The sequence below is a fragment of the Neomonachus schauinslandi genome, chromosome 11 (genome assembly GCF_002201575.2).
Source record: "Neomonachus schauinslandi chromosome 11, ASM220157v2, whole genome shotgun sequence".
In the NCBI taxonomy this organism is placed as follows: domain Eukaryota; kingdom Metazoa; phylum Chordata; class Mammalia; order Carnivora; family Phocidae; genus Neomonachus; species Neomonachus schauinslandi.
In genome coordinates, this window is record NC_058413.1 from 9,774,611 (window position 1) to 9,802,178 (window position 27,568).

General features: G+C 51.2%; 3 protein-coding genes across 3 annotated transcripts; 2 read left to right on the forward strand and 1 right to left on the reverse strand.

The window, feature by feature from the left end:
- The first annotated feature begins 3,022 nt into the window (after window positions 1-3,022).
- On the forward strand, window positions 3,023-14,723 carry FADS1 (fatty acid desaturase 1). Its single transcript, XM_021685472.2, has 12 exons — window positions 3,023-3,331; window positions 4,789-4,899; window positions 5,653-5,850; window positions 6,524-6,625; window positions 6,733-6,861; window positions 10,722-10,782; window positions 12,124-12,200; window positions 13,292-13,389; window positions 13,593-13,689; window positions 13,956-14,035; window positions 14,145-14,270; window positions 14,612-14,723. Exons 1-12 carry the CDS (start codon window positions 3,140-3,142, stop codon window positions 14,661-14,663), a joined length of 1,323 nt encoding a protein of 440 aa, XP_021541147.1. The 5' UTR covers window positions 3,023-3,139; the 3' UTR covers window positions 14,664-14,723.
- Window positions 14,724-19,054: 4,331 nt separating this feature from the next.
- On the reverse strand, window positions 19,055-23,824 carry FEN1 (flap structure-specific endonuclease 1). Its single transcript, XM_021685469.1, has 2 exons — window positions 23,703-23,824; window positions 19,055-21,045 (listed from the first exon to the last, which is right to left on the reverse strand). Exon 2 carries the CDS (start codon window positions 21,022-21,024, stop codon window positions 19,882-19,884), a length of 1,143 nt encoding a protein of 380 aa, XP_021541144.1. The 5' UTR covers window positions 21,025-21,045; window positions 23,703-23,824; the 3' UTR covers window positions 19,055-19,881.
- A 275-nt stretch (window positions 23,825-24,099) lies between these two features.
- Window positions 24,100-27,161, forward strand: TMEM258 (transmembrane protein 258). The gene is made up of 4 exons (XM_021684910.1): window positions 24,100-24,164; window positions 25,652-25,761; window positions 26,340-26,476; window positions 27,054-27,161. Exons 1-3 carry the CDS (start codon window positions 24,162-24,164, stop codon window positions 26,464-26,466), a joined length of 240 nt encoding a protein of 79 aa, XP_021540585.1. The 5' UTR covers window positions 24,100-24,161; the 3' UTR covers window positions 26,467-26,476; window positions 27,054-27,161.
- Window positions 27,162-27,568: the final 407 nt, after the last annotated feature.

A 27,568-nucleotide genomic window follows, 5' to 3' on the forward strand; every position in this document is an offset into this window, starting at 1 on the left:
AACTGGTGTTGCCAGAGGGGAGGAGGTTGGGGGGGGGGCGGGGAGTAAAATGGGTGAGGGCAAGTGGGGAGATAGGCTTCTAGTTGAATTAAGTCATGGGAATAAAAAATACAGCATAAGGGGGAAAAAAATTTCCTTGGGCTATATCCTGAAACATGAAATTATTGGAAACATTTTTAAGGTTCTAAATAAAGTTACCAAACTAGTTTTCCAGAAAGTTTCATCAATTTACATTCCCACTGAAAGAATACGCTACAGGAATAATGGTTGTAGCAAGGTCTTTCTTTCTTCTTCTTCAGTGAGATTAAGCAACTTTACAGAAAAATAAAGAATGTCAAACTATGAAATGTTTTCACCATGGCAGAGTCTCCTCTGTTATTTAATACCCATGATTTTTTTTTTTAATACCCATGATATTTTTACAAAACTTTAATCAGTGAGTACTCTGGGTTCTGCTCTTTTCACCACAAAGTACTTTCTACTTATAAATATAGTTCACATCGTGGTCATTTTTAATCACTCTGTAATTCCTCATTGTGCTAATATATCCCAGTGAGCCTGAAGGTTTTCTTATTGTCAGGATTTGTAGCTGTTTCCAGTCTTTACTATTAAATTAGCAATAAACACCTTTGTAGTTTCCCACTCCTCGCTTTTCCAAGAGTGAAATTACTTGACTGAAGAATACAAACCATTTTATAGCTCTAGTTACAAACCGCCAAGTTGCTGGGCAACGTTTTTTTATTTATTATTTTTTTTTAAGATTTTATTTATTTGAAAGAGAGAGACACAGCGAAAGAGGGAACACAAGCAGGGGGAGTGGGAGAGGGAGAAGCAGGCTTCCCACGGAGCAGGGAGCCCGATGCGGGGCTCGATCCCAGGACCCTGGGACCATGACCTGAGCTGAAGCCAGACGCTTAATCGACTGAGCACCCAGGCTCCCCGCAACGTTTTTTTAAAAAGGGAAATTGGCATACGGGGCGGGGGGAGGGGGTTGTCCCTCATTCTGGAACAAGGTCCAGGGCCCCAGAATCTTAACCAGAAGCCAGGACACCTGAGCTTCCTCACAGGCACTTGGGAAGTCCCTTTCCCCATTCTGAAACTCAATTCTCTTATTTATAAAATGAGGTATTTGGATCGAAGGGATTAAGGTCCGTTTCCACCAGAAATCCAGCCACACTCTTCCCAGTCTGCTCTGCATGCCCCTCTGCTGACTCCTAGGAGCTCAGACTCTAGCTCAGTGCTTGGGACAAGGATCTGCTTCCTTTCTCTTGGCTGCAGAGTCCCATCAAAGTACCCAAATACTAGTGTCCTCGGAGGAGAGACAGCAGAGCCTAGGGGTTCAAAGCAGCACCAGCTGGTTTGACTCTCGGCCCTGCCACTTTCTAGCTATGTGACAAAACACGCAATGTCTCCTCTGTCTGGAAGGTTAATACTAGTTTCTACCTCAGTGGATTGTTGTGAGAATTACATGAATTCCTGTTTATAAGACACTAAGAACAGTGCCTGGCACAGAGTAAGTGCTTTATAGTGGGCTTGTTGAATAAATAAGAGAAAATTTAGCAGTAAACTCTGGGTCTCTTCCTACTGCAACAGCTCCTTGACTGGCACCCCCAGCCTCTGGGATGAGGGAACAAAAGGCAAGCTGAGGACAAAGCAGAAGCTGACACCCCACAACCCCCCCCCCATGGGATCTATGTGACATTCCTCAGGCACTCCTAAAGGAAAAACAAATAGTAAACTTATAGAGATCACAATCCTACAAGACGGGAGTCTCCCTCAGTTTACAAATGTTTTAGCAATCTACAAAAACAACGCATTCCTATCATCAATAACCTAGCTTCCAGAAGGAAATGTAGATAAAATTAAATGCCCTTATAACCTGCAGCCCATTGATAGATAATTGAAGCAGGCAGAGTGTAACGTTCCTCCCGGAAGCTACCAACTATCTTAATGTTAATGCCTTACTAGAGGGGTAAACAACCTTAACTTGACAATGGCAAGGCCTCCGGTATCTTGTAGGTCCTCTTTAGCATATGAAAGTTCTTTTGAAACCTCCCTTTTTCCTTACCTCCCCCAACCCCATAGTATATAATCAACCACCCCTCACAATCCCCGGGCAGGGCAGCAGCTCTTTCTGCCCATGGGTCCTGTCCCCGTGCTTTAATAAACCACCATTTTGCACCAAAGCGGTCTCAAGACTTCTTTCTTAGTCGTGGGCTCCGGACTCCACCCCCATTGAACCTCACCTATATCCCCAAACCCCATCATCTGGGTGCTTCCTCACTCCCTCCCAAAGCCCAGAGGTCTGAGCCCCAAATCCCTCTACTTAAAGGCCTCCTATGGCTCCCGGGTGCCTTCAGGACGTAGTAGGGATGCCTCAGCTTGAAGACCCAGGCTCTCCACACAGAACCTCCCTGAGGTCAGGAGATGCTGAAAACCACTTCCTTTTATTTATTCCAGTTTATTCAGAATAGACCAAAAATTAAAACAAAAAGGGTAAACAGGGCTACAAAAATTGTGGGGCATTTTTAACGTTATTTTGGGCAAAAGAAAGCATGAACATGCCCCAAATCCAATTAACCGTTAATTACGCTGTTCACAGGTAACCGCCAACGGTTCGCACACTGTTATTTCAGGCCCCACAACCGTGGGGGCCCTGGCGAAGAGGCCGGGGGTTTATCAGACGGATCTTCGCTGGGTCGGCGCCCGGAGACTGGCAAGGGCGCCCGGGGCCTAAGGACCAGTCCCCTGGGGCAGCCTCGACCCCAGGACGGCCCCTCCCCACCCACCGGCGCGCCGAATCCCGCACCCAGGAGCGTCCGCAGAGACTGCGTTCCAGCTCGCAGGACCCCCGGGAGCCGCACCGCGAGTCGGAAAACTGAACGCCGCGAACCCTCCACGGAACCCGCGAGGGGGCGCGCCCGCCCTAATCCTCCCCAGCCGAGCCGTGTGGGAAGGCGGGGGCTCGCTCCCCGCGCCACGCGGCTCGACCAATGGGAGCGCGTGCAGCGGGGCTCCGCGGTCCGCGCCGCGGGTGCTGAAAACCCGGCGCGCGCAAGCGGGCCCGTTCTCCGCGCTCGCGAAGGCGGCGCGTTCTACCCCACGGGCCCGGAGCGCGCGCCTGACCGCCTCTGCCCGGATGGACTCCGAGACCGCTACCCAGGCGCCGACCCAGCGCTACTTCACGTGGGACGAGGTGGCGCAGCGCTCCGGGCACGCGGCGGAGCGGTGGCTCGTGATCGATCGGAAGGTATACAACATCAGCGAGTTCTGCCGGCGGCACCCCGGGGGCTCCCGGGTCATCAGCCACTACGCGGGGCAGGATGCTACGGTGAGCGTTGCCCAACCGCGGCACGGGAGTGGGCGGGGCCGGGCGGCTGCCGCTGGAGGTTGAATGCTCCAGGCAGGAAGTTTGGCACCCATGGACGAACTCCCAACTGATTCGGGGGAGAAGCCAGCAGGCGTCGAGCATACCCGTTGCCCACGACTTAGCACGGGATGCAAGGGCAGGAGAATGGCTGTGAAAACTGGAATCAGGAGAGTGGGGATGGAGGCCGGCAGCGTGCCCACACAAACAAAGGACTGCGCGCCCGTGTGCGTGCGTTCCGTCTGTGGCCCCGTCTTTGGTAGCCAGACGTACGCAGACGTACCCCAGAGCAGGACAAGCAGGGAGGAAAGCCAGGATGCAGGCTGCCGGGGACGGCGGAGCGGCTGAGGCCGAGGGAGGCGGGGTCAGCGGCAGGAAGAGGGAGTCTCGACCTGTCTCGGTGGGTGCGAAGGGAGCGCAGCGGGCGTCTAGACTGCGCGTGCCGGCTTGCGAGTGGGAGCAGGAGAGGGAAGCGTTTTCGGGGATAGGGCCGAGGCGGGAAGCCAGCCAGTGCCCGTTGCCGTGGGAATCCCCGTACAGGGTGAAGGGGCGGCTGGGCGGGCAGGCCAGAGCTTGCAGCGGTCACCACGACTGACCACTGGGAAGCCGGGACTGCAGAGGAGAGCGAAGAGGTGGGCGCTCGCGCATGCGCAGACGAAGCAGGCACCGACGCAGGGTCTTCACGCAGTGTGATTTGGGGCCGGGGCTGGGGCCGGCCGCAACGGGGATAGCGATTGGTCCAGATGTGTGGTGCCACCGGCCGCCGGCTCCGCCCCGGCTCCCGCCTCTAGTGCCGCCTCCCCCTAAGGCCTGGGACTGCCTGACCTACCAAAACCGAAAGTAGCCACTCTGCGGCAGGGGGTGGTCAGAGTCTTAGGGGAAATAATGGAACCCTACCAGGAACAGCGGCAGAGAGAAGGGGGAGAAATGGAAAAGTTACCAGTTCGGAGGTAGGGAGCCTTCCTACTCACATTTTATGACGAACGCTGGCTCAGAGGGGATCTGTTAAAAGTCCCATAGGTAAAAACAGAAGTCTCAACAGCCCCACCCATCCCTTCTAGTTGTTTCTCACCTAGATCTTAAATTCTTGTGCAAGAGCTGTCCCTAGACACGCCTAGAGGACAGGCCAGCCTAGCGGACAGGCCAGCCCAGAGAAGTCTTTCCGTGGTCACCCCTACCCACACTTCTTACTCCTTGCTGTTTTCACTAGAACACATGCTGGGTGTTCCTGAGATGTGCACACCTGGGAAAGGTCTAAGCACCCTCAAAGGTCAGCTGACTGGAGGGAAGCGGTATCTCTTTGAACTTGGATACAGCCTCCTTGCTGGATCAGGAGGATGGCCTCTGGTGTGAGCCCTCCAGGAGCCCCCGGGGGCCCGGGCTGGCTTCCTAACCGCTCTGTCTTCTCCCTATCCTTGCAGGATCCCTTTGTGGCGTTCCACATCGACAAGGGCCTTGTGAGGAAGTATATGAACTCTCTCCTGGTTGGAGAACTGTCTCCAGAGCAGCCCAGCTTTGAGCCCACTAAAAATGTGAGACTCTGCTGTTTGGAGACACTTTGATTGTTGAAGGGCAAGGAGGGGAGAAGGAAGGCCTAGATAAGATCAGAGTTGATCACAGTCAATAGTTCTTTTTTTTTTTTTTTAAGATTTATTTTATTTGAGAGAGAGAGAGCATGAATGGGATGAGGGGCAGAGAGAGAAATAGATTTTCCAGTGAGCAGGGGCCCGATCCCGGGACTCTGGGACCATGATCTGAGCTGAAGGCAGACGCCTAACCACCTGAACCACCCAAGCGCCCACAGTCAGTAGTAGTTCTTGTGAAACCTTGAGGTCCCTGTTTCTCCCACAGTCACTGGGACACAGGCATAATGAGCAGGGCTTTGAAACCTATGGCTCTCACAAGGCCAACACCACCACTACCCTCATCAAGACCTATTTAAGCATGTACTCTGTGTCCGCCATAACCACATAGAACCCGTACACATTTACAGATGAGAAAGCTGAGGCTCAGGGAGGGTGAGCAATGTGGCCAAGAATCACACTGTTAGTAGGTGGCGGAGCAGGGGCTTGAATCAAATCTGTTTAACTCCAAAGACCACATGCTCTCAGGCATGATCCTTCAGCACGTCTTTCCTCAGTGTTGTGATAGACTTACCTAGGATTATGGACTTCCCACAGCTATCTGGGGGTGGGGGTTTCTGGAGCCTAAGAGGGCCCCTGTGTCCAGCAGTGTTGGGTTACAGCTGGGAAGAATAACAGCCCCTCCCTCTCACTCTTCCACAGAAGGAGCTGATTGATGAGTTCCGAGAGCTGCGGGCCACAGTGGAGCGGATGGGGCTCATGAAGGCCAACCATGTCTTCTTCCTGTTGTACCTCCTGCACATCCTGCTGCTGGACGTAGCTGCCTGGCTCACTCTTTGGGTCTTTGGGACATCCCTTGTGCCCTTCCTCCTCTGTGCAGTGCTGCTCGGCACGGTTCAAGTGAGAGCTCTTGGCTAGTCAAGAGCACAGCCGTGCTCAGCATCCTTGCATCCTTGGGGAAAGCTCTCTGTATGCCTCAGAAGGCCAAGAAGCCCGGCCCTGTGACCGGGGCGGCACTGAGGATATGGGGGAGAGTTAGCGCACAGAGACATTTTATCATCTGTGCCTTTTACCTGCTCCTTAACCACATGCGCACCTTCACTTTGCTCACCCAAGTGTAGCCCAAGTTTGTCAAGAACCAAGATTCTGATTTCTCAGAAAAGCTTGGCTTTCTCCTCACCATCACATTGCCCAACATGCTAATAAGGCTTAGAACCTGATACCAGTACCCCTTTGCCAAGCCTGCTACTCGCCTCTGAGTTTGTCACTCTGTCCTTTTTTGTAGTCTGGATATTCAGTCCATCATAAGTCCTAGAACTCCAGAGAGTTCTATGGGAACTCTTCGAGGGAACTGAAGAACAGGGAAAGGATAGTGATTTGCCCCAACTCTCGCATGAGTTAGTGGCAGAGGTCCAGAGTTAGGACCCTGACTCCTTTCCTGACGTGCTCGAGGTACTGTGGCAATCACAGGGCTAGGCAGACGAAGGAAGGGGGTGAGGCAGGGACCCCCTGAGGTCACTGAGATGGAGCCTGGGCTGGTGGGCTGCTCTCAGCGCTAACCTTTCTCACTCAGGCCCAGGCCGGCTGGCTGCAGCATGACTTTGGGCACCTGTCTGTCTTCAGCACCTCCACCTGGAACCACCTGCTACATCATTTCGTGATTGGCCACCTGAAGGTCAATGAGCTGGGGAGGGGCTCTTGAAACTCCAGTCAATGAAGGGTTTCCTTGGGGGGGATGGGGGAATGCTAGGCTTTCATACTCATGTCCCTGCTTTTCTGTAGGGGGCCCCTGCCAGTTGGTGGAACCACATGCACTTCCAGCACCATGCCAAGCCCAACTGTTTAGGCAAAGACCCAGACATCAACATGCACCCCCTCTTCTTTGCCTTGGGGAAGATCCTCTCTGTGGAGGTGAGTAGAAATATCAGTGGAAAGGTCTTGGGAGAATGGCAGCCAACCAGAAGAGAGGGCTCTGGGAAAAATGTTCACAATGCTGTCAGTGTGGGTGAGAGAGTGAGGCCAGGCTGACTTGCTGGCAGTCGCCGGAGGCAACAGGCAATAAGTAAGCTGCCCAGGATAGAATCACCTGTTATCCCTGGTGAGTGCAAGCCAACAGTTATTGCATAAACGTACCTCATGCTGCAAGGGATCCAAACAGTGACCAGATTACTGTGCAGATCTCTGCAAATCGAATGGATGGTCCTCCTTGGGGATGCTTTTTAGATATTCCTACCCCAGGCAGTCACCCCCACTGACACCTCCCACAACTCTGATATCCTATTGTGTGCAGTCTTCCCCATCAAGGGCTGGACCAACTGTCTTACTCTTCTTTGATGCCCAGGGCCTGGAACATTCATTCGCTGAGTAATTCTTCCCACCCATCTGACCCCAGCCTGACTTCCAGGGTGGTCAGTGTTGGGTTTGAGTTATCACCTGAGGTTATGAGCAAAAATTGTAATGCAGCTGCTAAAGGATGAATGCCTGAGGGTGGAGATCTGGAGAGCTTTTGGTGAACATAAGGCAATAGGAGACTTTGAATGGCCAGTAGAGTTCTTTGTAAAGTTACTTTAAAACCTTCTGTGCTGGGGCGCCTGGGTGGCTCAGTCGTTTAAGCATCTGCCTTCGGCTCAGGTCATGATCCCAGGGTCCTAGGATCGAGCCCCACATCTGGCTCCCTGCTCGGCGGGAAGCCTGCTTCTCCCACTCCCACTCCCCCTGCTTATGTACCCTTGCTCGCTGTCTCTTTGTCAAATAAATAAAAATCTTTAAAATAAAAAAAATAATAAAAACACCTTCTGTGCCGAGGCTCTAGGCTGCAGTTAAGAGTCCCACCAGATCCCCCTCCCCGCACTGTATGATACTTCAGCGTGCCAAGAATTCAGACTGTTCCATCGTAGGCATGAGTGAGTGCAAGGTAGCCTGGCTGTCCTCCCCCTCTGGCCAGGAGGACTCTATGGAAAGGCTTTTAGTGTTGGCTGTCCTGGCACCAGGAGCCCCTTGTTGAGGCTTATGCCCCACCTTTCCATAATGTCCTAATTTTCCTACCTCCTAAGCAAGGACTTGGCTTGCTACACGTCCAACACTGTATAATGGTCAACGGTGTGCGGATGATGAATCAGCCCTGGCCCCACCTGTGTGGGTGATTTGTTAGGCAGAGCATCTAGTCCTTGGTAGCACTTCTGTCACTACAGAGGGTTAAAAAAAAAAAAAGGGTGGGAGTTTTAAGTGGAAGAGAACCTTCTCACACCACCGCCTTTATTGTTTCTTGGTACTAGGGTTTTCAAGAAACTCCCATTTGCAGACACTAAAAACAGAAAGTGATCTAGGATCGATAGATATTTTTCTGTCTAGTTATGAGCCTGAGGATGGACTGCCTATTAGTAAATGCCTTGGCTGCAGGCTGCTTGGCCTTTGCTTCAGCCCCTCTGGGAGCTGATCCCCATGCTGACCCCGGGGCATCCACCTCAGTGCCTCCCGGAGTCTCCTGGAGAACAAGAAAACGCAGGGGACACCTCACCCTAAATACAAACTTTCTGGCTCTGTCCGAGAGTTGAAACACAATAGGGCCGTTATTAGGATCATAATAGCATCTGATTGCCATTCAAGGAGGCAGCAGTGGACAGGGCTCCCTTCCATAACAGTTCCAAAATAGGCCAGTGTCTTCCCACTCACCCCCACCAAACCTGACAGGTGCTCCTCGTCTGCTTTTCCCCATAGAGGATGGGGTGAACTTCACCCCAACATACAGTTTATCAGCAAGCCTTGTTAATACTGTCTCTAAAACATCCCAAGTCCATTGACTTCTCCATCTCCGTTGCTTCCCATCCCCCCCCCCCCAATCCATCTTGGAGACTGATTCTTGCTCCAGCCTCTTCCCTGGAGATGGTCCTCCTTGGGGATGCTCAGTTCATTCCCTCCTGCAGGCTGAGTGGGCCTGTCCCAAGTGCAAAGCCGATAATGCTACACCTGTTGAAAGCCCTTCCTGGGGCTCTCTAAGGTCCACTGTGAATTGGCCTTCCCTAGTTGTCCAGCCTTATCAGTCCTTCTCCCCCGTTGCTTACTGTTCCCGGCCACACTGCCCGTTCTGTCCCTCAAACGTCCTGCGCCTTTGTACTAGCTCTTCTCTGCATTAAATGCTCTTCCCCTGAATTCCTGCTTTGCTGGCTCCTTTTCATTCAGGTCTCAGTCCAGATGTCAGCAGCTCAGAGTGACCATTTCTGACCACCAGAGCCAAAACGCTGCCTCCCTCACTTTGTCCTATTTTCCTGTTTTTTTGTTTTTTTTTTTTTTAAGATTTTATTTATTTATTTGACAGAGAGAGACACAGCGAGAGAGGGAACCCAAGCAGGGGGAGGGGGAGAGGGAGAAGCAGGCCTCCCGCGGAGCAGGGAGCCCGATGCGGGGCTCGATCCCAGGACCCTGAGATCATGACCTGAGCCGAAGGCAGACGCTTAACGACTGAGCCACCCAGGCGCCCCTATTTTCCTGTTTTTAATCTGTAATTACCATTAGTTCTGTTCACACGTTTGTCACCAGCTTCCTCTCTTCAAATTATAAGCTCCATGAGAGTAGGAACTTTTGTGTTGCTCACCTCTGTATCTTCAGCACTTAGAACAGTGCCTGGAACATAATAGGTGCTCAGTAAATACTTGTTGAATTTAATCAGTTAATACAGAAAGGATGCTTCATTTAGCAGAAATGCCTTGCACAGAATCAGTCAATCAGTCAATAAGAATAAATGTTATTGTCATTCCGATGCACAGAAGAAAGAGGGACTGGCGTTCCACTCGGGAGTGGAGTAGCTCCTGTGCTCTGGGCTCATCCGGTTGCCAGAACTAACTCGGTCAAGAGGGGCAGAAGGAGCCACCAAGTGAGACAGCAGAGCTTTGCTGTCATGATTTTGGGTGCCCATGCGGGCATTCAGGCTGACTGATCTGACAGCACCGGCCCGTCTCTTCAGCAGCTAGGCTTATAAAATAATCACTACCCACTGGGAAAAGCCTTGCCAGAACCTTCAGATTGCCAAGTTGTTCTGTCCCTTTCCGCCAGTATTTGCTAACTTCGCTTAGCATTCAGGGGATTTTATAAAGTTCATGTTGTAATCAAGAGACCAAAAGAGGGTCTGGATGGATGGATGGATGGATGGATGGAGAGGGAATACTGGCCTGTGTAGGGGTATAAATGGTTGTCTATGGTGAAAAAAGTACCAGATGGTTGGGGCGCCTCAGTGGCTCAGTTGGTTGAGCGTCCGACTCTTGATTTCGACTCAGGTCATGATCTCGGGGTCCTGGGATCGAGCCCCCAGTCAGGCTCTGGGCTTGGTGGGGAGTCTGCTTGGGATTCTCTCCCTCTCCCGCCTCCCCACTCACTCTAAAGTAAGTAAACAAATCTTAAAAAAAAAAAAGTACTAGTTGGGGAAAAGGGGAGAGGATGTGGAGGGGCCTGGAAACCTTAAGACAAAGGTGTCTTTGGATGACATGAGGAGTCCTGAGGACCTGCAGACTCTGCTGTGCTCATGCCTCGTGTGGGCACGGGCCACGGAGCTGTACGCCAGGGTGTGTGCACCTGGCCGATCACAACCTGGGCCTTCCTGCGCCAGTTGCTAGAGGTAAAGCCAGGCCTGCTGGAGCATTCTAACAGCACCAACAAGCTCAGCCGACAGCCCCTGGAGTAGGCCTAAACTCCTGAGCAGGGAAAAGCCAAGGTCACAGGGGGAAGGGAATGGGGTGACTGGTCTGTGGGTACTGATTTGTGTTTGCTTTTCTTCACAGCTTGGGAAACAGAAGAAAAAGTACATGCCATACAACCACCAGCACAAATACTTCTTCCTGAGTGAGTGTCCTTATCCAGCACAGGGGGACTCTCTTGGGATGGGGGTGCTGAAGGGATGTCAGGAAGAAATGACTTTCTGAAGGATTATGGTATTTTAAGTAAAGGCTGCAGGAAGTACCCTGTCCCCGACTGGTTACTCCCTGCATGGGAGCAGACTACCATCTCAGTTGAGCAAAGTTACAGGCTAATATTTGGTCAAGGGTCATGTGTATCGGGGGCAGAGGAGTTCCTCCGGTTTCACCCTGGCTTCCACAAGAGCACTGAGCGGTCAGGTCCAGCCATCTTGATTAAACCTTAAACCTTGGGAAACAGACTTGGGCCAAGATGACTCTGTGGGTAGTCCAACACCCAGGGGCGTAAAGGCAGACATGGCTATGGGAGGACTGGACTCAAAAAGGAAGTGGAAAGGCTGTTAGAGCTGAAAAGGAGGATATTTCTGTGGTTGTCTTAAGCTCTCTCTGAAGGCTGTTCTATATTCCTTGCTTTTAAAATCTTCATAGTGCCTAAAATTTGAGTTTTCTAATTCCTTTAAAAATTCAAATGTTTAAAGGAAGGGAAAGGAGGATTCCATTGATCCCATTTTAGTTCAAAGGAATTTATCCTAACTGCCTATTATGAACCATCACTACTGGAGAAAGGGGATGGGTAGAAGGGTAGAGCAGAAATGTCTGGAAGAATTTTAGAATCCATGGCACATCAGGACAGAGGAGCCATAGGTGAGCACGGTCGTGCAGGGGGTTATAGGGAGCTTCAGGGCCCTGCAGAGAAGGGATACAGAAAAGGAAAGGGGACAGCATTAGGACAGGACCACTTCTTCAAATCCCTTCCCACACCTGCCCTCCAGGGCTTCAGGTTGGGAGGTACAAGGTCATTTCCCTAATCCAAAGAAGTAAGCTTTTAGCCCACTGAAGCATCAGCAGCACCCACCCCGCACCTCCCAACCCACACAAGCAAACTTTCCTGCTCCCGTCCCTTCGCCTGTAGGCAGAGCAGCCCAGAATGCATAGCAGGTGACTGCAAGGACAGGCAGTGGCAGGCCAGGGAACACGGGGAGAATCCGCAGTGGCCTTCTAAAGGCATGGAGTTCGAGAATGGAAAAGAATGCCACTCCCACCCTCACCCTCCTGGCATCCTCTTGGGAGGTTTTGCCTTCTTCAGACTTGCACTCATGCCCACCTTCAGGGCCTGCCAGTTCCAATGGAGTGAGGAATGCCAAGGCAGCTGGAAGGGGCCACAGGAAGAGATGGCAAGGGGGCAGCCCCACGCCGGAGGCCACCTCTCAGGCACTGAACATGCCCTCATGCTGCTCACACTTCCTCCCTGTCTCCATTTCCTTCCTAGTTGGGCCCCCAGCCTTGCTGCCTCTCTACTTCCAGTGGTATATTTTCTATTTTGTTATCCAGCGGAAGAAGTGGGTGGTGAGTATCCATAGCCCCCAAGTTCCACATCCTTTGTCTTCAGAATCCTGAGGGAGGGGAATGGGGGTTCTCCAGAGGAAAGCTCACTGAGATTTACTCCAGGCCTAATTTAGAGCAAAGTTAATAGAACTGAGTATAGACCTTCCTTGTCTCTAGATGGGATGATCTGGACTCAGCAGACAGCCTGACTCCCAACGCCCTATTTCTTTTTTTTAAAAAGATTTTATTCATTCATTCATTTATTTATGAGAGAGCACGCACACACAGGCAGGGGGAAGGGCAGAGGGAGAGGGAATCTCTCAAGTAGACTTGGTGCTGAGCATAGAGCACCAGGCTCAGTCCCACGACCCTGAGATCATGACCTGAGCCAAAACCAAGAGTCGGACGCTCAACTGACTGAGCCACCCAAACCGCCCCCCCCCACCACCAATGGCCTATTTCATTCAGCTGGTACCTCCTGAGGTTCTTGTGCTTGTCATAAAGCCAGGAGCCAGGCTTGGGGGTGGGGAAGAGGTAGACGCAGAAGGTTCTAGGATTCCAAAAGGGTCTTGCCTGCCTCTGGCTGGATGAGAGGCATTAGAAAAGGCTTTATGAAGTCACTTTTGTAACTGGGCCTTGGAGGATAGGCAAAGATGGGGCTGGAGGGGGATGGACTCTGGGAAGTGAGGGGCAGTTTTGGCCACTTGGACATGTTGTGGCTCGTGCCAGGGGAAAATTGTGGTGCAGAAGAAGTGCTTGATCAGGGCACTGGCACAGACCGAGCCTCTGTCCTGGAAGATTCATTTGGCAGCATGATGAAGGGATAAAGAACTTTGATGGGTTGGGAGGAGCTGGAGGCAGGGAGACCCTGTAGGCCTTGGCACCTGTGAAGGAAACAGGCAAGGAGGACTGGGGGCCGCCGCCAGGAACGGAAGGAAGGAGTGGGGTGGCATGAGATATTGCAGGACTGGGCAACGAAGAGAAGCTGACGGTGACAGAATGTTCCAGTCTGGGTCCCTGGCAGAGTGGCTGTACCATGCAAATAGGTGAAACGAAAGGAAGAGGAAGAAGTGCTTTGTGCCAGTCATCATGCTCTCTGCCTCTCAATGTAGGACTTGGCCTGGATGATCACCTTCTACGCCCGCCTCTTCCTCACCTATTGGCCGTTTTTGGGACTGAAAGGCGTCCTGGGCCTTTTCTTCCTGGTCAGGTAGTATTTGATGGGGAAGGAGGGATGGCAAAGAAAAGCTGATGTTTGGGAATAACGAGTCTGGTCTGGGGGCTGTGCTGGGGCTTTAGGCGGCAGGGGGTGTCCCAGGTGTTGGCCTGGGAAGATGGCCAGGCCAGAGGTTATCTGAGGCAGAAGAAGAGCTCTCACTTGTACTGTTTTTGTCTGTGTGCCATATCCACCAGGTTCCTGGAAAGCCACTGGTTTGTGTGGGTCACACAGATGAACCATATCCCCATGCGCATTGATCGCGACCGGAACATGGACTGGGTCTCCATCCAGGTAAGGGACGGTCACTTGGAAGACCTGGGGATGACACAACTAATGAAAAAGGCAGGTGGGCACAGATGCAGGCTAGGGGGTGGGCGTCCCCAAACAGCACTGCCTCATTAGCTTGAAGCTTCTCTCCTGCCACCATTTGGAGAAGGGAGTGACCAGGGACCGTCCCCCCTGACCCCCCAACCCCAGCCGGCTTTGCCTGGAGACGGCTGGGTTGGCCTTTCTATCTGGCACCCAGAGCCACGCTCTCCCCTGCCCTCTTCCTTCAGCTCCACGCAACATGCAATGTCCACAAGTCTGCCTTCAATGACTGGTTCAGTGGACATCTCAACTTCCAGATTGAGCACCAGTAAGTAGGGAGACCTGAGAAGCAGGGTCCTTGGGAGGGTCCCTGTGGGGAAAGCGGGGAGGTGGAAAGAGCAGAGTAGAGGCCACTGACGGTCCCGTTCTCCCTGAAGTCTTTTCCCCACGATGCCTCGACACAATTACCATAAAGTGGCTCCCCTGGTGCAGTCCCTGTGTGCCAAGCACGGCATAGAGTACCAGTCCAAGCCCCTGCTCGCAGCCTTCGCCGACATTATCTAGTGAGTACCTGAGCCTGGGAACAGGGCCGGCAATGGGGCTGGTGCTGTGTGGGGTGGGAGCAACAGGCAGGGTCCCCCCGGAATGGAGGCCACCAAGACAAAGGCAGGGTGCTCTACTGGTCTTGCAGCCAAGTCAGGCCTTTGTTCTCAGTGCCATGGCCCAAGCTAGTTCTCAGAAGCCAACGGGAGGAAAGGGGCCATATGCCATGGAGATCAGCCTCCATTCCTCTGTAAGAGCCTCACTACATGTCTGTAGGGTGGTTTGGCTTTTGGGCCTGGCTCTGCGCGTGCGCTCTCTCTCTCGCTCACTCTCACTCCCTGCTCCCATCTTGCTCCCACAGCTCACTGAAGGAGTCTGGGCAGCTCTGGCTAGATGCCTATCTTCACCAGTAACAACAACCCCCCCCCCCCCAAATCTGGAAGAAATGCCTATCTTCACTGATCATACCAGCCCACCTGGGAGACGAGTTTCTGGCACCAAAGCAGAGGGGAGCTGGAGGGACAATGCCACTGTAATTATAATATTGGGGGGGGTGGTTTGAGGAGATAAAGGCTCAACTCAAACCCTTCCCCTTCATCTTCCCGGCACAGATCTAAGACCCAAAGGGCTAGGGGGACATGCATGCCCCCTGGAGGGAGGGAAGGAGCTACTGGGGCAGAGATGTGGGAGTTTACTTTCCTTTTTCTAGTTTGTTAGATACAGATGCTTGGTGAGCAATGAGGGAGTCAGAGGGTGTTGGAAGAATAGGGAGGACATACTGAGCCCCAAAATCAGTAAGAGATTTAGCATTAAAATTCCACCAGGAAAGGGGTGAGCCCATCTCACTGGTCTGCTTCTCAGTGCCTTCTCCACCCTGTACTGTCTGAGGAGATAGAGCAGCTGAACCTTCCAAGCAAGATTTCGATTTGAGGCCTGGCGTAGTGCACCACCTGGGAGGCTCAGCTCACTCTAGGGCTAGGTGAGACCTAGGTCTGCCTCAGGCTCCTGGAGAAGCAATTTTCCCACTTCCAGAAGCAGGCAGAGCAAAGCCAGGACTGTGGTGCTGGAAACATCTGACTTTGAAGGATCCTGGCATTATCGATTTTGAGCTTATGTTCCATCCAGGGCACCCAGGGAGCATTAGGTCGTAGTTCTTGCCAAAATAGCAAGAAGAGTTACTGGCCATTCAAAATCCCCTTCACCTTGGGATCACCTCTTGTAACCACCACTCAAGGAACAAGACTCCTAGGATGGAGTCCACGTCTTGATTCTTCATCCATAAACAAGTGAACAGATGGGGCAACTTCATCTTCTCCCTAAAAACAAATGGGGGTTCCCAGTGCTTTCCCTTTGTCTTCCTATCTGTAATTCCACATTTAACAAAGTAGTTAGCACAAGTGACCATGTTGGGAGATCCTGAACTACAGTCCTAAAGAATATAGTGGTTGTTAAGAAATGTTCTGCAACCTAAATTATGTTACAGTATTACTTCTGAGTGGGAACAGTGAATTAAATATAATCACTTCACAGTTCTAAACCAGAGATAGGAAGATAAAAACAGTTTGCGAACTATCAACTCTGTTCAAGCATCTTCTCCGCTGGACACCAGGTAGGAATTTAGGATAATCTCTTAAAAAGCCTATCCATCTAATACTGAAATACAGTTTTTTTGAAAAAAATCTCCTGGTTCTTAAAGGTTAACGTTTAACCCATCTCTTAAGCAAAGGAATGAGCCCAGGAGTCTTGCCTTAACCCCCAGGGCTTGTCATCTGCATTCACACCCAAAGCCACAGCCTTCCCGCCAGGTGAGGGGGTCATTTGCCTGTTCATCAGCACCTACTCTTAAGCACAGAGCGTTTTGGATATGGAGAAGAGGAGACTCAAACTAGAAGGAAAAAGCAGAGCCGTAGAAGAGTCCACATTTCGTTGTAGGAGAGAATAAAGGTCATCTGAAAGTGAGCTGCGATGGGGTTAGGACATCACTTGTGGAAAGGCTGTGGGGATGACTTAGAGGCTTGTCAAAACAAAGATTAAAGAGACAACAACAGAGGCAGGACGGGTTGCAGAAGAGTTCAGCTCTTCTCCATTTGGACAGAACCTGGTTTGTAAGAGCCTGGGTAGAAAGACTAGAAGCAGGATTGAAAAGTTCTTTCATTGGCTTCCTCACTCCAGAATAGGTGCTGATCCTGCCCCATCCCTCTCGTGCCTACTACCCAAGGTTTAGGAGTCCTGTCACCAGCCTGTCAAGCCATCTGGCTGCTAATCTGAGCAAACCCAGCGAGGCTTACTGAGCCAAGTCCAGGTCCTCAAAGCACTTCAACCACTGTGGCCTTCTTTCCTTAACCTAGACCAGTGTAGTCTCACATGGCCACAGAGGGACACACCAGTGACAAAAAGGCTCAGATTGTTTTAACAATACGATGAGTGATCTCAAATCCAAGCAATGACATGAGAAAACAAGCTTAAAGAGGACAAGTCACCTCCAGTCACAGATCGTGGCGGCATACCATCATCTGAACTCAGTGTTTTAGAATTCCAACCTACATGTTTATCTTTGTTAGTCTCATCTTCCCACCACTTTACTGGAAGCACGTTCTTTAATTAGGTCCCCACATCTGTATCCTTTTCGTGTGTGCCAATTTTGTTACCACATCCAGACAAGGAAAGCTGAAAAATAAAGTTCACTTTGACCAAATGAAGGCTACTCACTTGTAATCCACGACTTTCTTCTGCACATGTCAATGGGACTCCCCATGCCAGTGCTGTAAGTTACCACCTACCTACCTCTATGGCTGGAACCTTCTGACCAGGAGTTCCCAGACAGACTCGTTTGCACAAGGCCTTTGGGCAGAGGAACACCTGCATCCTCCGAAAGAACACCAAGGCACAGGTAGGCTATGGCGAGGAAGAGCAAAGCCAACCCCTTCCCAGGACCCCGTATGGTCAGGTGTTAGGCTGCGCAGATACACTAGCCAGGTGTGCATGCATCTCCTATCACGAAGCAGTACCCTCACCCTTTCGACCTTGTTTCTAGTCTCAATACGGTAGTCCCTAAAAGTCTCTTGTTTTGCCTGTGTCTGCAGACGCAGTGCTTCAGAGCGGGACTGCAAAGCAATGCCTTTTAACCTCAATCCTGCTAGAACAGCTCCCTTTGAGCAAGAACATTAGAACATGCTAGGTAAAAATTTGCAGAACTGGTTTTTCCTGCAGTGTGCAGTGGTTAATAAACTAGAGAAGACCAGACAACTCAACTTGAAAAAGCAAGAGGAGGGGCGCCTTAGTGATTCAGCTGGTTAAGCATCTGCCTTTGGCTCAGGTCATGATCCCAGAATCCTGCGATCAACCCCATCAGGCTCCCTGCTCAGTGAGCAGTCTGCTCCTCCCTCTGCCCCTCCCCCATCCTGCTCATGTGCACATGCACACTCTGAAATAAATCTTTTAAAAAAGAAAAGGGGCAATTAAAAACTTAAAAAGGGGGGTGCCTGGGTGGCTCAGTTGGTTAAGCGTCTGCCTTTGGCTCAGGTCATGATCCCAGGGTCCTGGGATTGAAGCCCACATCAGGCTCCTGGCTCAGTGGGAGCCTGCTTCTCCCTCTCCCTCTGCCCCTGGTTGTGCTCTCTCTCTCTCTGTATCTGTGTCTCGAATAAATAAAACATCTTAAAAAAAAAATTTTTTTTTTAAAGAAAAACAGGAAAACCACTCTACATGTCTGACTACTACAGGGTACAAGCCCTTACCTAGAGCTACAGCACTGAGACCATCACTCCCTAAGAAGTCTTTCCACCTCTGGGCCCCATCATCATTACCACAGACTTAGATTACTTGGCACTCCCAGAAGTTGTGTGGCTTAGTCCAATCTGAGAAAACCCGTTCCATTCAACTGATGGATACAGCAGTGAACAAAACCAAGATCCCTGCCCTCAGAATAGAACTGTCTACACCAGGGGCGTCTGGGTGGCTCAGTCGTTAAGCATCTGCCTTCAGCTCAGGTCATGATCCCAGCGTCCTGGGAAGGAGCCCCGCATCGGGCTCCCTGCTCCGTGGGAAGCCTGCTTCTCCCTCTCCCACTCCCCCTGCTTGTGTTCCCTCTTTCGCGGTCTCTCTGTCAAATAAATAAAATCTTAAAAAAAAAAAACAAAAAACTGTCTACCAGTGGTTTGGGAGTCCCCTAGTTATGAGAGCACTGTTGGGGAGACTATGTCCCACTCCTGCTTCAACCAGAGAAGCTCAAATCCTGAGGTTCCACATAAGATTTCACTTGAAAAATACGTTGCTCCATTAGAAATTTTGAAAACCACCGGTCTTTACCCGCTTAATCTGTTAGAATATTGGCAGTTTAAATTTCAGATTGCTTAAGTGTGCCCATTAACTTCAAATGGCAGCGACAGGAATGCTTAAAAAATTAGAAACTCCCCACCAAGTTTTATCAGGATTATAAAACTTTTAAAACATTCCATCTCTATGGGAAACGGCAACCTGAATTTGATGTCACAGAAGGAACATGAAAGTTATTTCTGAAGTGCAGTTTTTTCACAATTTATAAACTGGTAAGGTAAATGCTTGGATGCTATGAAGTAGTTGATCGAAATTGTGAGGCTTTCTCAAAGGAGTTCCTTTATCTCACACAGTAGGTGGGAAACTAGAAACCCATTCAACTATTAAAACTTCTTTCCTAGTTAAACGAGGCATCCTCCTCCAAATGGCTTAAGTACTGCCAAAGCGGCTTTAGCCATTCTATGGAGTGTGGCGCCATCTTGTGGCCACTCTCAAACCTCTTGTAACGGTACAAGTCTGGGATGTTCACTTCAGCGTGAAAAGAACATTACACTGCCTGAAGCCTGGGGACACTCGAGATGTTTTCAAATGTTCTCAGAGAACGTGACATTCTGGTTACTTTTATAATTTTATTGGCTTTTCTCATATCTTTAAAACAAAAACAGCACATGAAAATAGCATCTTATCCCAAAGTCTCAACTCAGTTGACTGCCTCAGAGAGGACATTAGAATTTCGCCATCTTATGCCCCTAAATAACCAATGTGAAGACTCAAGTTACATAGCAAGTTCAAGTTTCTGCCCACCCCAGGACACATAACCAGTAATCAGACCCTTGCTGCCAACTCCAGGGACTCCAGCTCTCCCTGCCTGTCTTCGTTCTCAGCAGCTCTCCCCATCTGTTAAGACTCAGACTTCCTGATGGCTGTCTCACAGGGTGGGTCAAGGCTGAGCCAGAGAGAAGTGCAGTCTGGTTCCACCACCCACTCCCATCGGCCACCAGTTGGCCAGCCAGGAAATCATTTTTGTCCAGTCTGCTATCTCTACCATTTATCTCCCACTCCCTCTTCAAAACTTGTTGCTCTCACTTTCATTTAAAAATAGATTCAGTGTCCGTAAATTGCCTGAGAGGTGTTTTGAGCCTGACATACTTTCCTGAGCTAAAAGAGAAAACAAAGTAGCTCTATGGCATTCCTGCCATAAGATCAAGTACAAAAGAGAAAAGCACTACTTGAGAAGGGTAGAGCTAGAGAAGCAATGCAATCCCCTCCCCGCCCCCAGAGGTGTCTCTAGTGCTAGCTCTTGAGGGTACCGTAAGGCAGGTATTCTGGGGTCAAGGAGGTAGGAGGGAAACTCATTTATTTTCCCCTTTTGAACTTCCCTGCTGTCCCAGTCTTTGCCTTCTTCTTGGCAGATCCCTTGGGTCCGGGCTCCTTGCGCTTAGCTGAAGAGAGCGAGCCAGTCACCTTGAAGAAATCATCCAGGCGGCCCTGGGTGCTGCCTTGGCGGCTCTTGCTCAGCCGCCTGACCCCACTGCGGATGCGCTCCTCAGAGAACTGCTTTTCACCACACATGAACTTGACGAGCTCTTCTTCATTTGGCTCACTCCACTTCAGCTCCACAGACTCTGGGTCAAGCACCTCGGGCTCCAGGAAGAGCTGCTGGGCCTCCCTGTGGAGCCAATTTTCTGGCACGGGGTACTTGTTGGGGTCGAGCCGACGCACAATCTCCTCAATGCTCTTGTGCTTCTGGATGAGGTCCACAGCCCGCTTGGGCCCAATGCCCCGAATGCTCTCACAGTAGTCACTGCCCAGCAGGATGCACAGATCTACAAACTGCTCCTGGTTCAGGCCCAGCTCCTGCAGGATCCGGCTCAGGTGGAATTCCTGGATGGGCAGCTTCTTGGCCTCGCTGGCAGTCAGGTGGCGCATCAGCACGGGGCTGCCAAAGGTCAGGCAATCCATGTCCTCAGTGGCCGCGGCATAGACTTTGCCAGCCTTCACGAGGGCAGCACAGCTGGCCTCGGCCTCACTGGGCGCATCAAGGTATGGGATGCCCATGAGGCTCAGTAGATGCTTGCACTCATCACTGTGTTGCTTGGTGACCTTTACCAGCCTCTTAGTAAACTTTTCTACCTCCTCCTCGACCCCAGCAGCCTGAGCCTGCTGCAGCTGCTTCTCGGCCTCAGCCCGCCGCTCGCTGCGTTTGGCCAGCTCACCTGACTTGAGCTGCGGTGGCTTGCCGTCAAAGACATACACGGGCTTGATGCCGTTCTCCATCATGCGGATGGTGCGGTAGAACATGCCCATCAGGTGGCTGGTAGTCTCACCCTCCTCATTCTGCAGCACATCCCCACCCTGGCGCACAGCAATCAGGAACTGATAAATGCTCATAGAGGCATCAATAGCCACCTTGCGGCCAAAGTAGCTCTTGATGTCATTCTCCCGGATGGCACCAGGGGCCACATCAGCAATCAGTTTGGCCAGGCCTTGAATTCCCATAGCAACACAGAGGAGGGACAGCTAAAAAAGAAAGGAGTAAAGTAAGAAGAGGAGGAACTTAAAGGATGCAAAGGATCAAGGGTTATAACTGGTGCTATCTCACCAACTTCATGCCTTCAACTGACCAAACTGAGCACAACAAAAAGGACGCCAATTTGGGACCGCAGAAGATGAAAAGATGAACAAGACAAGGTCACCATTTGCAAAAAAACTTACTGTCTAGCAAGGGAGCCCACTCAGTTAATACCAAGGCTTCCTGAATATCGGGGAAAAACCTGGGTGTTAAGAGGAATAAGATCCTGCTGATGTCAAGGGACTTATTAAGGTTTCGTGGATAAGGCAGCAATAGGGCTCGCATGCAGTAAGGGCTACAACTGGTGTGGGAGGACGAGAGTGCCTGGCCTGAGGAGCCCAGGGATCATAATGACAGAACCAAGCCCTGAAGGGCAAGCAAATACTGTCTAAACAAAGATGACACAGGTACAAAAGCAACCATAATACAAGGCTGAATGTGCACAGTGGCAAAATAAACACGAGTTACCTAACTTCTTGCCAATTCATACATTCCTCCCGTATACCTTCAGGCCAGTCACTGAACATCCCCAACTCTTCCTCTGGCTCCTCTTAGCAGCTGTGATGGTTAGTTTCATGTGCCAACTTGGCTAGGCTAAGGCACCCAGTTATTTACTCTAACACTAATCCAAGTGTTGCTGTAAAGGTTATTTTGTGACATCTATCATCAGTTGACTTTAAGCAAAGGAGATTCCCCTCCATCATATGGGTGGGCCTGATTGGTTTTAAGGCCTTGGCAGCAAAAACTGAGTAAGGTTTCCCAAAGAAATTCTGCCTGAAGACTGCAGCATCAACTCCTGCATGAGTTTCTAGCCTGTGGGCCAGCCCGATCATTTTCAACCTTGCCAACCTCTTACAGTCACCTGAGCCAATTCCTTAAAATAAATCTCCTTATGTATGTCCATATCCTATATCTTACTGCTTCTCCAGAGAACCCTGACTGATACAGTAGCCCTGAAGGACTAGCAAAAAACCATATCTGAATGGGAGTTATGTGGCTTCCTCACACGCTGCTGCTCGAGTCTCCCTTCAGTAATCCTTCAGCACTGAGACTGGTTTCTACTTCTACCATGAGGTTGCTAGGAATTCTTAGTCTTTCTCTTTGTATTTTCTCTCCACCACTAAAGTCTGAAAATGTGAACTCCACGGCTCCTACCTGACCCTAGGTCCTGATCTAGAAGCCTGGCAACCTGTAGTTGCTCAGTCCCACATTGCACTTCTGTGGTTCAGGCCCCTTCACAAGTATTTCCTAGGGCAGTGTTTCCTGAACTTCGTTTAGACCCAAACCACCCTCACAATTTTTTGCCACTTCCATCTAAAACCTGTACTTTCATTCACTTAATATTTTCTTTAAATGGACACCATTGTTTTAAAAACTCAAGTAATTTCGGGGCGCCTGGGTGGCTCAGTTGGTTAAGGGACTGCCTTCGGCTCAGGTCATGATCCTGGAGTCCCGGGATCGAGTCCCGCATCAGGCTCCCTGCTCAACGGGGAGTCTGCTTCTCCCTCTGACCCTCCCCCTCTCATGCTCTCTCTCTATCTCATTCTCTCTCTCAAATAAATAAATAAAATCTTAAAAAAAAAAAAACTCAGGTAATTTGAAAAAGAGAACTCCTCTTAAGCAGTAATGTCTGTGCCGTATCAGTTATATTTTGATGTGTTAAATGTGTAACCATTAAAAAGGATTTTTTGGGGGCGCCTGGGTGGCTCAGTCGTTAAGCGTCTGCCTTCGGCTCAGGTCATGATCCCAGGGTCCTGGGATCGAGCCCCGCATCGGGCTCCCTGCTCGGCGGGAAGCCTGCTTCTCCCTCTCCCACTCCCCCTGCTTGTGTTCCCTCTCTGGCTGTGTCTCTCTGTCAAATAAATAAAATCTTTAAAAAAAAAAAGGATTTTTTGGGTGCCATTTAAAGTCATCTTGTGCCCACTGGTGGTATGTGTCCAACACTCCAAGAAATATTACACTAGACCTTTTCGTTGCTCCCACTTTTCACAGGATTCTTTCTAAAGCGTAAGTGACCCTGCTACATCCCCCCCTCCCTACTTAATTCCAAACACCTCAACCTGTCCTCAAGATCTTCCATGCTTTGCTTCCCAACCTACCTTCACAGTCTGGGGGCCAACGCCAAGGCTGAGATAAGGCCTGCCCTTTTTCACTGCTGCTCAGCCGTGCCCTCCTCCCGCCATCCTCTAGCTCTCCTGCTCGGAACCGTTCCTCCCGCAGAGGTCATTCGACCCTCTGGGTCCGGCCTCAGGCTGGCTGCTTTGCTAGAAGGCTTACGGGGAGGTCAGTGCCTGCTGGCCGGCTAGCCTCCCAAAGCCCCCAACGGAGGGAGGCGGGAAAGAGATCTAAACCAGTGAAGTCTCCAAAATGTCTCTCATCCAGGATCTTGGTCAAAATACACAACGGCCCCATTAAGTGGAAGCTATCTCTCCCCCCCCAAATGAAGCAAGAGTCTCGGAGGTTAGGCGACCGGTCCAAGTCGCACAGCGGGAAGGTGGCGGGCCCGCGCTCCGGCCTTCGCCCCGCGCGCGGCAGACGGCCCCCCACAGCACCCAGAGCGAGGCGGACCCCGCCGCCCTCGAAGACACTTCCCATGGGGTCTCACCTGGCCTTTGGGGCGCGAGGTCTCGACAGCTAGCGCTCGGTCCGGTGCTGCCCAGGACGGTGCTCAGCCCCGCACCCGCCTCAGCCCCGCCGCGGATCCTGTCGCGCTCCGCCACCTTCCAAAGCCCGCGCTCCGGTCACGTGACCCGCCGCCGCGCACAGCCTCCTGGGAAATGCGGTGCAGGGCCCGACCCCCTCGGCCAGCTCCCCTTGTGGCAAACAGTCCCGCCGGGGAGAACGAACCCTCTCAGCGGCTCTGCCCTACCCTTCACTATCGCTTGCCCCAGTTCCACACCAGGGGCTCACAGGTCCCAGCCCCACCTACACCCTGACCCACGGGCCTACAAATCCCACAATGCCACTCGCGCGGGCGCACTTCCTCTTCCGCTGACCGGGGCTCCTGCTGCGGCCGACGTGTTATTCCGGTGGCAGAGCGGCGGATGATCCTGTGCCTGGCAAAATGGTGAGGGGGTTGGGGCGTTCCGGGCAGGGCTGTGAGGACCCCTTGGGGCCCGTTCCACACCCCGTTTCTCTCGCGAAGGCCTCAGACGCCCGAGATCCAGACAGCTGGAGGCTCCTGTATCCTCCGGCTTGGGCGGAGGGACGGGAAGGGAAGCCCCTTGCCCTGGACTCGTTAGGCTGAGGTTTTGATCTCGCGACTTCTAAGGGGTGAGGCGTGTGAGGTGCATTTTTAATACCTTAAGCTTTTATTCCTGTTACCTGTGATTAAGCTGTTATCTCTATTTGGAAATTGCTTCCTCCTGCTGAACTCCTACTCATCCTACAAAGCCCGGGGCAGATGTCAACCTTCTTGGTGAAGCACGTCCAACTCTCTCAGGCACTTGGCCGCTGTCTCCTGGGAGCTCCCACAACCTCTGTACAGACCTCTTGCCACATGTCACGGTCTTCTTTGTTATCTGCCACGCCTCCTAGTGACCACCATCTGACGTGCATCTAGCCCTGGGATGATGTCTATGCATCTTTGTGTTCCCAGTGCCAAACACAGGGCCTGCAATTGGAGGCCCAGTAAATGGCAGCGATTGTCTTTATCATTTTTTGGGGGGGAGGGGGCATTACTGAATTGAATTCCAGTGTCTCTTAGAACAATGGGGTCAATTTATTTCTCTAGAGTTGTTATGTTCTGGACTTTAGGACCGTTGGCTGGTGATTGACAATAGAAGTCAACATTTGTACAGAACTTTACGTTTACAGCCCTCCTTCACAAGCATTATCTCATAATCTTCCCTGTAAGCTTGGGAAGGAAACAAACACCTTTTGAATGACTACTCTATGCCAGGAAGTGAGCTAGATGCTTTGACGTTCGTCATCTTTCTTAAATCACACATCAACTCTGTGAGTGGTGTTATTATAACTATTTTACTGAGATTCATATTATTCAGTAGAGCCAGATTATTAACTGAAGTCTTTTGCCAGTAGATCCTGAGATTTCACAATAGCGTAGTGTGAAAATTAGAGATGTAGAAGTTGAGATTGGGTCCTGGCCCAGGCTCTGAATTACAGCAGGATTCTGAGCTTGATGTCTACAGACGTGGGTCCATAAAGCTCCTAAAATTATAGGCAAACTTTTTCTTGCTTCTGGTTTACCCTGGGCAGGGTCCATACTTTTTTTTCATAGTCATCAGTGGTCTCAAAAAATGTTAGGGACCACTGATCGATAGCTAATCCATCACCTTCTGTGTCAGCCTCTGACTCTTAGCTGCCCTTCTTGTCTCATATTGAAAAAGCAAAGCGTCATCTTAGTTTAAGATGTCATTGTTATCATTTACAAATGGAATCGCTTGATGTTGGTTCTGAAGGACTTCCGTATTTCCCAGGCTGAAACAGACCTTTAACAGTCCTAGAGGAGGAGGCTCCTTGATGACCTCACACTCCCCCTCAGGTTTAAGTCCTGGGATTCTTTGATAGCTCTGATCTCATGCCCTCCCTTAGGAGCTCGAGGCCATGAGCAGATATACCAGCCCAGTGAACCCTGCTGTCTTCCCCCATCTGACCGTGGTGCTGTTGGCAATTGGCATGTTCTTTACCGCCTGGTTCTTCGTGTATCCTTTTACTGAGCAGCCAGTGGGCCAGAATTAGCAGTGTGGGAAACCGAGGGAGAAACCATGCTGGGTACATGCACCCTGCCAGTTTTGCTCTGGTGTGGGGGTAGGGGGAAGGTAAGGAGATTGAAGAAAAGCTGTTGATGTCCAAGGTCAGGTGCTGGCCTTATTTCCCAAGTTGAGGGGAGCTCAGTTTGCTCTTCAGATTTCCAGGATAGTGAACAAAAGGCCTGGCCGGACTGGAGGTTGGGGATAGGGAATCTGAAGTTGGGAAAGTGGTGAAAGGGTATGCTCAGGCGGCAGGAGATCTGAGGGCTAGTGCCAGTTCCACTGGTCACTAGCTGTGTGACCTGGGGTAAGTGACCTAACCCCTCTGGGCAGATTTTCTCCATGGGTGGTTGAGGGCTGGTGTGAAGCAACAAGAGTCCAGGTCGTCTCTCAGGCCCCTCTTCCTGGCGACACTGAGCCAGGCAAGCCTTCTAGAAGGCTCACCCTGTACCTTTTTCCCAGAGCTGCACTGGCCAGGCTTCCTGTCCTAGGCAGTCCATCCCTTTGCTTCTCCTTAATCACCCTGCCAGTTACGAGGTTACCTCTACCAAGTACACTCGGGATATCTACAAAGAGCTCCTCATCTCCTTGGTGGCCTCACTCTTCATGGGCTTTGGAGTCCTCTTCCTGCTGCTCTGGGTTGGCATCTACGTATGAGTTCCCAACGGTAAGAGCTGTGAGAAGGTGGGCACTACAGAAGCTTCCCACGTCTGCATCAGCGGGGTCCTCAGGCCTGTGGAAGACTTTGGTTAATGGTGACAGACTCAGCAGAGTGGAGAGGGACACCAGGCACGTGTGCCTCTTTCCCTGTCCCAAATGGGGATCTGAGACCTACATTTTCATTCTGAGTTCTGCACACGGCCCGGGGCTTTGGGATACACTTCATAGGGCTGTGCGCACAGTCTTCCCATGTTAGACATTTGCATCCTTACACATCATACACCATTGACCTGGCGAGGCTGCTTGGGAATGGATTAGAAGGGGGTCAGAATCTAGGAGTACCGTTGTGGTTAGTTTGAATGTTTTCAGTGAGTAAAATAAATCTTGACTAAGTGATTAAAAAAAACCCCAAAACCCTTGCTGCAGATAATCCACTGAACAGGTCACTGAGAATCGGCTTTGGTGGCTCAGCTTCAGAGTAGTGTGCCCATCAGCCCTTGCCCCAGGAGCACAGGGTCCAGTGAGAAAAGGAGGTGGAAAGAAGGGTCATCGGTCTCATTTTGATACCCCCTCTCCTCTTTCAGGTTCCAACCAGGAGCTTCACTGAATTCCTGCTTTTGTAAATTAATTTTTTTACCGTTGCTGGAAATGTCCCACCTGCTGCTCCCAATAAAGGCAGATGTGTGACCGTCTGTCTGGCACCCATTCCGCAGGGGTGGAGCGGTGGGCTGGCACCGGGACCCATGTGACTTGCCCGGTCCCACCCCTTCCCATCTTTCTTCTGCCTTTCACATGGTTCCTCCTGCTGGAAAACCCTGCTTTCTCTATGTGTGAGGGGTGAGGAGGGTATGGGAGGGGTGTCTGTCCTTGGAATTTAAAGCTCTGTGGATAGGAAGGGGCCAGGCCTATCCTCTTCTGTTGTTTTTAGAGCAGACTTGTCTGGGAACCCGCACCAGTCAAGTCTGCCCTGGGCCAATCCCATCCTCTAAATGTAGGCACCCTTCTGTGTGCTGGGGACCTTCGCAAGGCTCAGCTTGTGCCCAGAGGTTGTTTATCCTAGGGTGGCTCCTTTCCCCGGGCGGGGGGGGGGGGGGGGGGG